The sequence below is a fragment of the Erithacus rubecula genome (assembly GCF_903797595.1).
Source record: "Erithacus rubecula genome assembly, chromosome: 3".
NCBI classification, from domain to species: domain Eukaryota; kingdom Metazoa; phylum Chordata; class Aves; order Passeriformes; family Muscicapidae; genus Erithacus; species Erithacus rubecula.
Genome location: NC_136689.1, coordinates 51,424,414 through 51,437,078, shown reverse-complemented (window position 1 = coordinate 51,437,078; position 12,665 = coordinate 51,424,414). Strand labels below are relative to the sequence as shown.

The 12,665-nt window shown below is 42.1% G+C and overlaps 1 protein-coding gene across 4 annotated transcripts in view; it reads left to right on the top strand.

The window, feature by feature from the left end:
• The window catches only part of HECW1 (HECT, C2 and WW domain containing E3 ubiquitin protein ligase 1), a 266,543-nt gene that overhangs the window by 53,500 nt on the left and 200,378 nt on the right, over window positions 1-12,665 (top strand). For 2 of the 4 annotated variants that reach the window (XM_079302441.1, XM_079302439.1), the window contains exon 1: window positions 11,917-11,974. The exons of the other annotated variants lie outside the window; for them this stretch is intronic. In XM_079302441.1, the coding sequence (XP_079158567.1) occupies window positions 11,948-11,974 (27 nt within the window). In that variant the 5' untranslated portion in view covers window positions 11,917-11,947. Of the gene's footprint in view, window positions 1-11,916; window positions 11,975-12,665 lie in introns of those variants that run through there. 4 annotated transcript variants of the gene reach the window in all.

Genomic DNA, 12,665 nt, shown 5'->3' with positions numbered 1-12,665 from the left:
ACTTTCACCAAGTATAAAGATATATGCCTTATAGCCAGCTTGAAATACCGTGAAAATGGACTGCTAGATAATCATGATTAGTAGTATCCAGTAATCACCAGGGCTTTACATTTCATCTGTGTAGAAAATTTCAGCTTGTCTAGTTACTTAGTTTGCTTGTAACTTCAGAGATGACACTGCTTATCTACTTTTAGGCTTCCCAGGAATAAGCCTGTTGAGACTTGCTGCTGGTGTACTCTGAGAAGTTTTGTGCCAAGTGAGCTGGAACTATCAAATTAGCAGAAATAATGCTTCTGATTTGTTTTTGGGGCTTTTTTCCAGGAGAAAAAAATCATCTTCCTTTTTCTATCTTCCATTAATAACTTGGTCTTTCAATATTACTTTGAAAAAAGTGAGTAGTGCAATCCTAAATATGACTACTAGATCCTTTGCCTGAGTGTTTATGGGAAAGCAAATGAAGTCTAGTGTATTACAGCCTGGCACAGAGATGCAAAACCCATTTATATTGTAGACCTACCTCTCAAACATCCCTTTCCCATAACTTCAATATTTAGTAAACTATTGAAATCCAGCATTTAATAAGGTAATATATGCATGACAGTGGCATAGATAGGGCCAGTTTGTTGTTTCATAGCATGCATAGTAAAAAGAGGATGAAAATGGAGTGCTGGATAATTTCATCAAAATATAAGGATGCTGAATCTTGTCTGCTGCCTGAACAGCTGTTAGGAGGGCAGTGTAGCCCTGAGATTTTTGGTGGTGGTTTAGTAACAGGAGTTAAAGGTCTGGTGTTTATCATTTACACTAGAAGCTTGTTATTGCTGGGTGTGCTGCTTATTTCCCCTCCACTCCCCGTATTTTTGTGCCAATTAAATGTAAGCTGTAACCTGTAGATACTGATCATTGCACTGAGCAATTGGGGGAAGATCTTGCTGGTGCTGCTAATAGGTAGTTGGATGTCTCTGTGTCATAATTCTTTGAGGAGATTGCCAGTTCCAGAGAGGTCCAGCAGCAATTTGTTGTACTTGAAGCACGCTGCTTTGCAGACAAAGGCTTTAGTGGTTTGTTGCAGTCAGAGGGGAGTAATGGCATTTAGGCAGTGCTAAACAATGTTTTCTGTCTTACACCTTTTCCTGCTGTAGGTTTAATGACTTTACCATGCTGCTGGATACAAAATGCCATAAAAGTTTGTGGCACGACTGTCATATGTGCTGTTTGTTCAAGTCATCTCCATTCCCTCATCTCTTTCTGCCTTAGCCAAATTAGGATTCTAAATAGGCCCTGAAAATGCATTTGCAGCTATAGGGTTATAGAAACAGGATAAGAGATGCATATGCTGACTATTCATTAATGCCTGTTTCTTTAGATGTTGTGGTTTCCTTGTGCTCGACATTTACAGCCCATTCAGTCGTAAACTTCATTTGGTAAGCATTAATTCATTTGCAGATGTTAGTGTTCCACTGATCTAGGACTGCATTTCAGATCCAAATTCATTTCATAAGTGGCTGATGAGTAGTCTTTTTACTGAAGTCAATGTACTGCCAAGTATCCAGATCACTAGGAAAATCACGATTGTCAGGGAGGAACTGAAGATTTGAAGCCTGTCCCTCCAGCCAGTTGTTGATTATAGTATGCTGGAGCCAGTGGAGCGATGAGAAATTACTCCATCTGAAGATGTGGTGGTACACACAGTTCCACTTCATCAACAAGCAAAATGTTTTCCACTCTGGCCAGTGCTGAGTCCCAGTGGCATGACTCTAGAAGGAGTTTGGCAACTGCTGTTCCTGCAGCTGTCCCAAAACTTGCAGAAGTCTTCTGAGCCCAGTAGTTTAATTGCTGATGCCTGTGCTGAGGCATGAAATTTATCAGTAAGGAAAAAAATGAAGTAAGTAATCAAAAATACCTTTGGAGCAGTTCTCCTGAAAAATGTCATTGCTAACCAAACTATTAGGTAAAAATGAATGTACACATTTCTCCACATATAAAAAGTGGATAACTAATTTGGATACAAAAACATAAACCCTAACTGAAACCTTTCCTATTCTTATTGGTGCAATAATACCAACTTGATTTAGCTTTCATTGTGTGCTGTCAGTAGCTGTAGTGTTTTGTATACAGCCAAGGATGTCGGTGAATAGCCTGACAAAATCCAGAGATGAAAGAAGAGGTTGTAGAAAGCCTAATTTCCATAGGCTTGCCAAGGCAAGAAGAAATCTGACTCTTTGAGACCTTGATCCCTCCATTGAGGGCAGGAAGTGATGCTAGAGATAATGAGTTGAGTGGGTTCTGGAGGAGAAGCTTTTGGGAGCTGTCCAGCTTGTTGTGTCCAGTGTTTTTTTCCCAGGGCTTCAGTTATTGTAATATCCTGTGTAGGAGTGGACAATTCTCCCTTTCTTTCTAGCTGCAGTACTGCTGGAAGTATCCTCTGCTTACAGAGAATGTTTTTCCAACTGTATTTTTCTCCCTCTATGCTCCTTTTTTGCTTTGTTGGCTTCTGTCTCTGTGCAGTATATCAAACAGCTGCTCATCTTCAGAGGAATTCATCACCTGTGGATACCCTTCCTACCATCTTTCCTTCCAGACCAAGAATTCGGCACTGCTGTTGGTCAGTCCTCACTGCCAACATTCCTGGAATGTTTGCCCCCCTTTTCAGATAATCTTCACAGGCTCTTCCTTTCTATTCTTCCTGCTTGTTAGGCAAAGAAACATCTTGTTTCCTCTTTTTAACTCCTACTTTCTGTTCTGAAGGAAATTTGATAAACGGTGAGACTGTCCTGAGACCACAACTTACTTCAGTAATGAATATTGTCTCATTTTCTCTTCAGTCTCTCAAGGTCTTAGTGGGCAAGTGTGAGATGTCACCTTCTTAGGGGCAGAAATAATAGGATTAGCTTTATGCTCATGTCTCCTTGCTTCATGAAGGATGTTGGTTCAGAACCTGTATTCTAAACTTCACCTTAATGTGTCAGCATTTATTCACAGAATGGCTTGTGTTGGAAGGGACATTTAAAGATCATCTGGTCCAACCCCCAAATAATGAACATAATATAGCATTTATAACAATGTCACCTATTTGTTGCTAATATTACTTGGCTGAACAAGTACTCAAATTGGAAGTCAAGAGGAAAAATAAATCATATATTCTCTGGAAATGAGGTCAGGCTTTACAGGAAGATTACAGGTGGTTGATGCTTCCAGCCTGTGAATGTCTTTTGATGCTTTGGGAAAATGCCTTTAATACAATATTTAAATTTTTTATAATACCTGAAGTAGCCTGACAGTTTGACTATGTGACTATTGTAGATCCTTTCCAGATAAACTATTCTTTCCCTTCTTCTATACTTCTTCCTACTGCCTACTTGCCCTGCCAAGACATGCTGAGGTAATCTCTGATGACATTTCTTCCCAGCGCTGCACTTGCAAAAGGGATTAAATATCCATAACAGTGCCCCAGCCTAGCCACTGGCTCTGTCGCCCTCTAGGTAACCTCAAGATAATGTGACAATTTGCACAGATGTACAAAAAGTATGTGTGATGTGTGGTTTTTGAAAGTCTTTTCATCCAGCTGAGTAGGGTTTTCACAGGATGGCAAAACCTCTGACATGAGCGAGACCTGGAGATCAAGCCCTCAGTCTGATGCAGGGTGTGCTTCTCATCTAAATGGTTTCAAATATTTTGGAGGTGTCAATTTCCCTGTAGTTTTTATTTTTACTCTTTGTATTCATTTTCAGAAATGCCTTAACCTGTTTTCCTTTGCAAAACATAGTAAAACACGAGTGCCTGAGGGCAGCAGGACTCTCTCAGAAGGAAGGTCCTTCTGGCTCAATACTCTGTCTTCAGTGTCTGAAGAAGAGCACACGAGCACTGAAGTCCTGACAGGGTCCTGGGGGTGCTCACAGCCTCAGTTTGGGACTGGCCTCCCCTGGGACCCCCAGCTCACCATCTCCTGCCAAGGGCCCAGGGGACGTGTCCCAGCTCAGCCTGGGACCCTCAGTCCCTGCCTGAGCCCTGCTGTGGCTGTGCCCATCTGTGCCCCTGTGTCCTGGGTGGGCTGGGACCTGCACTGCAGAGAGCTGCTCTCTAGGCTGGAGCCCTGAGACCTGGGTCAAACCTTGTCTTACAGAGCTCTGGGCTTAATGTGGCATAACTGTTGTGTTCTATTTCCTGTGCTCACCATAAATTAGGTAACACAGAGGCTGTTATTTGCCTGCCTTGACAGGGACTTCTCAGCTCCAAAAATTTAAGAGGACACATAGCACAAAATTTACAACTGAAAATAGAATTTTCTTGTTGTTTTTCTGAATCAGTTTCAGAGTTGATGCTCACAACCACAGTGGGCATGTGTAGCTGGGAGCAAGCTGATGTGTTCTTCAATTTAGCTTGAAAATACATCCTTTGCAGTCTGGCAAAGGCAAGTGACAGAGCTACAGAAAATAGCAGATGCATGCATGCCAAGCAGCTCCTGTTTCCGGAAGAGAATGTGAAGAATGATCAGGACCAACCACACACAAAAGAAAAAGATGAGGAGGTGTGTTAAACTGTAGTGAATTTCTGAAATATGACACATATTGATGCCAAGCACACTTTTGCCTTCCAAAGCTCACTCTATTCCTGTGCTCCTTGTCCTCACCAATGGTCAGGCTCAATGCTGCAGAGGAAGGCAAACACTCCTGGGGAGCAGTGCCAATGTACCCTCGGGGAGAGTTCCTTCCTGACCCCACCTGCTCCTCCTCTCACAGGCTGATCACACCTCCCAGGAGATGCCCAAGCCCTAATCTGCCCTACCTAGAGTCATTTCAGGAGTTGCTGAGACTGATCTCATGCCCCTGGACTGATCTGCCTTGAGGGCAAGAATCCTTTTTGCAGTTCTTTCCTGTTCCAATGGGTGATTCAAAGTCCTGGGAGCCCTGGAAACAACTCTGCACTTCTTTTCTTATGGCTGCTGCCTCTGGCTCCACAAGGAATGCAGGCAGGAAGCTCTGCAGTGCTCCTCAAGAAGGTGTTGGTCTGGTCACAGCTATGTAGCTGAAAGAGATTTTCATCCTTCCAATGAACTCTGAGGGTGGTCTTGGAGCAGAGAACCTCCACTAGCCTTGTCCATCACCTGGTCTCCTTTTGTCAACTCCCTCCAAGTAATTTCAACAGCTCCTCAGGGATTTCCTCCTGGATGTCTTTGGGCTGGCCCAGGGCCAGTTCTAGTAGCAGGACACAGGAGGATGCTCCATTTTATCCTGCCCCAGGGCCCTGTGGGTGCTGTATTGCTGGGTTGATGGCACTCTGACATGGGGCTGATGGGATGGACCCCTCATGTGCATCATCATCCTCCATGGAGCATCCTTCATAGGAAGGCTCTTGGGTTCTTGCCCTTGGTGACCATGCACTGGACACAGACGCTGGGTGTCCTCCAGACATCCTTTGCCACTCCCAAGGACCAACCTCATGCTGTTACTCCTCTCTCAGACTATCACAGAACCCATGCCCACAGCCCAGAGACCATCCCTGTCAGCCATCCATCCCCTTCTGTGCCAGAGCTAATGTCTAAGAGGTCCTGCATGGAGGAGGACCAGAGACTTGATCTGTTGGTTACAAACCCTTTTCCTGGGGCATAAGGGGGCTGATTTCAGCAACTGCAGCCTGGAGGAAAGCACACGTGAAACCAGAGCCATAGGCTGAGATGGACAGAGCCAGCAGATCACCATGGGAATAATACAGACTTTGTGAAAACAGTAAGTGGACATGACATTGGTGTGGTAGAAAGGTTGGTAATTTTTGGACATAGATCATTTGGATATAAGCCCAAAGCATAGTCATGAAAATAAGAACTCTTCCAAACCAGGAAAATAGCTCATTGCTGCTTTTGCTGTCATGTCCCCTTGTTCCACTGAAATCATGCTCCACGAATCCTCTATTAAATACATTCACTGGCTGTGTTTATATGGGATACAAAACACCCTTCAGCCATGGGTAAAATTTTCATAGCTTGTTTATCATTTCTGAAAGTTATTTATGGGAGAAGAGCTCAGTTGGTCTTGAAATTCACTACCATCTAGTTTTCAAGCATAATGCAAACCTAAAATTTTAGCTCATAAAATCCCACATTCTATGGGATATACAGATTTTTTTTTCTCTAAGTCATCTGGAAAGGAGCAGTGATAGCAGATTTGTCTCTAGCCTTGGTTTGCCTGATGATCTCTCCAGTGACATTTGGACACATGAAAGGGCCTCTCTTGTCCCACTGAGCTTCCATCAAAATGTTAAAATTCTGTAACTGAGTGGATATATTGTGGCATTATATACTCATTGCACCAGTTTTGCAAACTACCTGTGGCGTACTAGAAGACTATTTTACATAGTTTCTTTAATTAATTAAAAAAAAGTTCTTCTGTATTTGACTGATGTAATGAGTCACACTGGCAGTCTTAGATGGTTCCAAGTAGGCAAGAAGAGGGAAACTCTTCAGTCCTTTTTGGCCTCTGTCCTCCAGGCACGTAGGGTCTCTAAAGAGTGACAGTTGCCTTTTAGTGTCTGATGCCCTCCTTATCCATGTCAGCATTACCAGCAGCAACCTTCCTCTTCACTAACTGGCTGCAGAATTCATTTAAAAGTTCATCAGCAAGCTTTATTCACACTCCTGGAGAGTAAAGTGTGTCCCCACAGACAGCAGGGACATGAACTGCATGGCACAGACCCACCACAGTCTGGTCTTGCAGTTTCTCAGTGCCTGGGCACTTTGTCCCATGAAACTTCCCAATGGAAGCTCATTTAATGCCAGCCATGGATATTTCCTCTTTAAAGAGGCAGACACCAGTTCTGGGAGGAGCTGGACTGACACCCCCAGCCCCGTGTTCAGAGCCCACCCACACCTTGTCCATGGCTCAGCTGGCTGATGGAGGCTGGATCTGGCTGTGCCTGCAGGAGATGGGCTCCAGCAGGTCACTCATGGGTGGAGCCCCCCCCCCCCCCCCCCCCCCCCCGACACCTCTCAGGCTCCACCCCTCACACTTTGCTGTCATCAACTGTAGGAAGCAGGGAAGTTCATGGTCAGGTCTTTTGATGTCCAATAAACATTGTTCAAAAATTTAAGTTTTCTTGTCCACCTCATATTCTGGATTCCATGAAACTCATGAGGCCAAAACTATCTCATCCTATAGCTCTTCAGCCCTCACTCTCCCCTCCAGCTTAGGCATGAAGAGAAGATCATTACTGTCTGATGACTTCCAAAACTGGGCTGCAAATTGGCAACAATGTGGTAAATTTGCAAATTAGCAAATGGAAGATCCCACCTTAAAATGTCATGAAGATGTTGCTATCTTTTTAATTTGCCTTTGGTGTAAAACAATCATTTTATATTAATATGTATAGGATTTTGTGCCTTTACTTGAAAAAGCTGGAGTGCTTTCCACAACAGATGTAACTCTGATTTTGAGCCAGATTTCAACGCAACTGAGGTTTGTCTCTGGGCAATTAAAATCCTCAATTAACATATTAATTATTTTTCTAATGATATTGCATTCTTTTTGTCTTCTGAAGGGAAAAGAAAATGTTTAATTTGTATACTGGTTTGTGAGTTATTTAGCTAATTTACACATGAGAATTTGCTAGTATTTATCTTGCAGTCATAAAAACATGCATTTATTTTAAGGGATTTTATATATTTCCTGCTCTGTTAGCTTCAGCTGGCAGGTGTAATTACCAGACCTGAAAAATGCAGGAGTTTGCCTTGTGTATTTGTACTTGTTGAGATAGAAGAAACAAACACTTCTAACATAAATAACTGGTGCTACCTATCTTTCTCTGATCTTTATAAAACCTAAAAAACCTTCCAAATATCGGTCTGTGGAAGTTTAAAAGAAAAAGTAATTCTGATCTCTTTGATGGTGTTCCAATCAATTTAATGCAAAGACAGTGCTTAAACTGTGCAGCAGGTAGCTCTTAATTGAGGCTGATGGTGGCAGGGACAAATGAAGCACAGCAGCAGAGGGACAGAAAGGCATATCTGCTGTACAGACATACCTATTCTTCTGTCATAGTTAGCAGGATTGTTTATGGGCAGAAAAGCATGCTCTGTGTTCTGTTAGCCTGGCTGTGTGTGGAGCTCCATCTCATCCGAAGTGGCTCAGGAGTTTGGGCACATGTCTGTCCACAGATGCCAGATCAGCCCCTGTTGCAAGTAGTGTCATATGTTGAGCACAGGTATTTGCTGACTCTGGAAACAGACTGTTGAGCACTGAGTTGAATAATTTTTCAAGCTTGAATAGATTTTCTTGCTTTTTCTAGCCTATACTTCATAGCTGGAGACCTTTTGGTCTAATTGCTATACAAACTATCCCATGAATTAGGAGGAAGAAGTGTAGGAAGAATGGGCTGCAGCCGGAGGCCAGGATACAGCAGAATTGTAAACATGTATAAGCAGATGTGTGCATAAATATGTGGAGATATAAAAGAGATCCTGTTTTTAGCTGTTTGCATTCCAGCTGTACTGTGATCAGAGTTTTCCTTGCAAAAAGTGTTTTTTAGAAAGGGATTTGAAGTGAGATGGAAGCTACCAGCAGGATATGAGTCTCAAGATTGCTTCAGGCAGGACATGGCATGCATAAAGATTATGTTAATATTCTTGTATGATAAACTGAAAAAAAACCCAAAGGTACACAGAGACTACTTAAAAGGCAGGATAGGAGGATCAAGCATTAGCTGCAGAGACCAGCAATGGCTTCTGCAGAGAGGGAGACAAACCTGAAGGATATTCAAAGTGGAGGGGGAAAAGGAAAAGATAGAATAATAGCAGAAACTAAGGAGATGGATACGAAAACTGAAGGGAAAGGGATTGAGGCATATCTGGGTTTATCAGGGCTGAATAGCAAACAAGAAACCTTAATGTTAAATGACAGGTGAGGAAAGAGGTGTTAGGTAAGGTGAGAGAGATAAAAACAGAAATCAGGGAGTAGTAAGCATCAATTGAATCAACTTCAATTTGCTTTGTTTCCAGAAGGAGAAATAGCTTAAGAACTCCACTGCTGAGTGGACGCTTCTCCCTGCTGTTCTTATGTATCATGATAAACTCATACAGAGATCTAAGAAGAAACCACTCATCCTCTGAGCAGAGCTGGTTTTGTTGACAAACTCTTGTTCCCAGACAGAAAATGAATGTGTACATAGGCTGTAGTAGTCTAAAAATACTAGCACAACTCCTGTATTCCTTAGTCTGTTTCTCTCACCTCTTTATTACACAGGTTCTAAACATAATACTTCTGATTTTCCTGGCCCTTGAGAGGATATGTTTGCATATGCATTTATTGAAATAAATGCTGCTTAGACTTTCATTGCAATAGCAAGTGGGAGACCCAGTCATGGGCTGAGATGTACAAATGCTGTATGAGAGCCTGAGCTAAAGTTCCAGGAAATGTGTAATCTGAATGTAAAGACAGGAGTTCATAGGTGACCAGAGACAGACAACAAACAAATCCAGAAAACAGTGTTCCTCTGAGCAATGATAGTCTTTCTGATCATAGCCTCTCCAATTCACCTGAAGTGCACTTCAATTATAATTATGATTCTGGAGCACATCATTTAATATAAATGTACCCCTGACTAAATCTATCCATATGTAAGATAGCACTGCTCCTACCTATTGCAGTTAAAGTCTGAATGCATACAGGCACACCTGCCTGTCCTGGAGGAGGGGATGAACACAGCACAGGGGACAGAGCCAGGCCACAGCACTGGAACTTTGCTGCCCGTGGGGTGTTCCTGGCTGGGGTGATGGCAGCAGGGCTTTCTGTTAGGTTTGCCATAAACCCTGAGCAACATCATTCTTTCTGGATTAAATGTGTGAAGGGATCACAGCACATTCTGCCTCTGCAAAAAATGATTTCTGTGACTCAGTATAGGTTTTGCATGACATATGAGCCAGACAGTTTAGGTAGATAAGCACACTGGTTTATTTTTGCTTGCCATTTACAAACTGAGTGACTTGAACTGAGGTTTGTAATGCTAAGATGCTTTGAGGAAGGAGAAGTGAGAAAATGTATTGCAGTACCTTGGAGTTGTGTTGTCTGGCACAGCAGGAGGCAGATGGGGTGCAAGTCTGGGAGCTCTTTCTCCTTTCAGAGTGGTGTTGCAGCATCCCTGTTCTGCATAACCTGCTGGTGTATTGTGGATGGCTCTGGAGGCAGGAGTGAAGCTGTGGGGCTTTCACATTGCCTGTGAGAATGAAACTTTCTGTGAAAGCTGTATTAGAACTGGCTTAGGAAGAGACCTGTGCCTGTGCTTTTATCACAGAAAGTAGAGAATGGAAAGTCTCCACTGTATGTGGCATAATGTATTTTATTACCTTTTGTTATGTGCAAAGCTACTAAGTCTGAAACCAGCTTCTGTGTGGCTGTATAAATGCATGGTGACTGGTTGTGAGAAGAGAATTTACAGTTCAGCTGTTTGGAAGAGTTTTGCTGTGTGCTTCTAACAGACAGCTGAAAAAAGTGTAGATTCAGTTCTCTGAGATTGCCTTTAAAAATAATGTGGCTCATTGCCCAACTTTGGGATCACATTGGTTTATTTCCAGTATAAATACACTTTTTCAATAAAAGCAAAGGGACACCATACTATAGGCAGTTGGTAAATTTGGGACTAAAATGGATTATGTTCATGAGATTTAGTGGCTTGTGAAAGACAGAGGGAGATGACAAAGCAATGTGTACTTTTATTTTATCTAATTTCATGGCTATTACATATTTTGAAAGTCCTTTAATAACAAGAGGGTATATTCAAATGGCATTATTTTGTTTTGTTTAGTTGTTTTTTTTCCCAGCTGAACATTTCTGAACAGTTGAGCATCTTCCTAAATCCAAAGCTTTTGGTTCTCTTTTTCATTTTAGTGCTCTTGATGAATTGACAATTTTAGTAGTGGTGTCGATCATGTTATTTTAAGGTTTCTCAGGTTGTTGAGTGCACAGCAGAAACTGATGGTGGGGATGAATAGTAGGGTGGGCCAACAGTCTCCGGAGGTGTGTGATGTGAGGAGTTGGGGATATCAAACTCTCTGGTTGCTGGGGGGCTTTCCATACTAGTGCTGTAGGGAAGCTATAAAGTGTCAGCGTGCCCAGATCACAAAAGAGGAGTGAGAATGAGCTGAAGTATAGGCATCATAAATGCCACTGTTGTGGCTGAATTGTGAATGTCTTTTGGTTTTTTATTTGTATTTTAAAGTTTTATTACTTCAAATTACTCCTGTCCTTGCTGTTCTGTTCTTCCCGATTCAGACTTAAGTTTCTCTCTTTATTTCCTTGTTTCTCTCTGTGTAGTTTTGTAACATGCGAATGTTTTAAAACTGTTTGAAACTGAATAGAGAAGTGGGATCTTGTTCACAGTATTTTGCCATCTAACCTTGGACTATTCAAATTATATATTGGACTACTCAAACCGGTCATCTGGTCAGCTCCACTCTGGTACACTGAAATTTACTTCCTTTGTGGCTGGTCCCTGCAATATCCCTGTTTGTCAACGGATTGATGGAAAGAGGAAATACTGGTCAGCTGGCTCCCATCTAAGCTCATTTTGTGTGAGGATTTTGCAATGAAACTCCACTGTAGGAGTCTTTTGTTTTCTTTCAGTTTTTTCCTAAGTTATATGGATATTATGCTTAATTTTACACAGTCTGCAAAGTTTATTGTACTTAACACTGTTCTTAGTTTTTGAAACACATCTGTTTCAGGATTGAAGTGCATGACAATGTCCAGCTCTACTGGAATGTAATGTAGTACACTGTTAACATGGGTAAAGTATACTTGGTACTGAACAGTGGAACAAATCAGTTAATAAAATGTTGTCAAAGACAGGTTTGGTGGAAAAAAACATTTTAAAATGTCGCTTATGTTGGTTATGGGATACATGCTGAGTTAACCTCATTGAACTTTTCCCCAGGAATTGATGCGCTTACAATTGGCGGGTCATTATGCTGCTCCACCTGTGTAGTGTTAAGGTCAGTGTGTTTTTCTGATTATAAAAACCATCCATACCATTCCATTATAAATTCACTACCATTCATATAATGGAATGTGCCAAAGCTCGGAGCTCGTTGCAGCTGCCCCCGGTCCATGTTTAAGATCAAACAAGGTTCAGGTAATTTGAGCACCTTTTCAAGAATATGCCCAATCAAGCTTCATTTGAAGTGATCTTTCATTGTTTATGGGTTTTTTTCCATTTTTTTGTAACCTGTTAAGCATCTATCTGATGTTGGTGTTGGGTTTGTTTTGTGTGGCCAGCCCAAGAATTCTTAGATGGTACCTAGGAGGTCCTGGGAGCAGCAGACAACTGTAACACTGCAGTTGCACGTATCCATGCCTAGGCAAAGCACAGAATGCATCAACCACTCACCTTCACAAGGCATTTTCTGAAACCTGCAGCTTCTAACTGTGAATTAATTCTGAGCCATCACGACACACAAACCAGCCATCACGGTAGACACTAATGTGTGAGATGCAGGGATGTATGACTATGGCACTAATCACTGACTAGAGGAACCTGTGAGATTGTGTGCATGCGGAACACACTGCTGCTGTATGCATCTTCCTGCACAGCTTAGTCCTCTCAATTGTTATGTGTTATCAAGGAGAACCAGAATGTGCATTGAAGCTTATCTAGTGTTATTTCTGTCACTGAAATGTTGATAT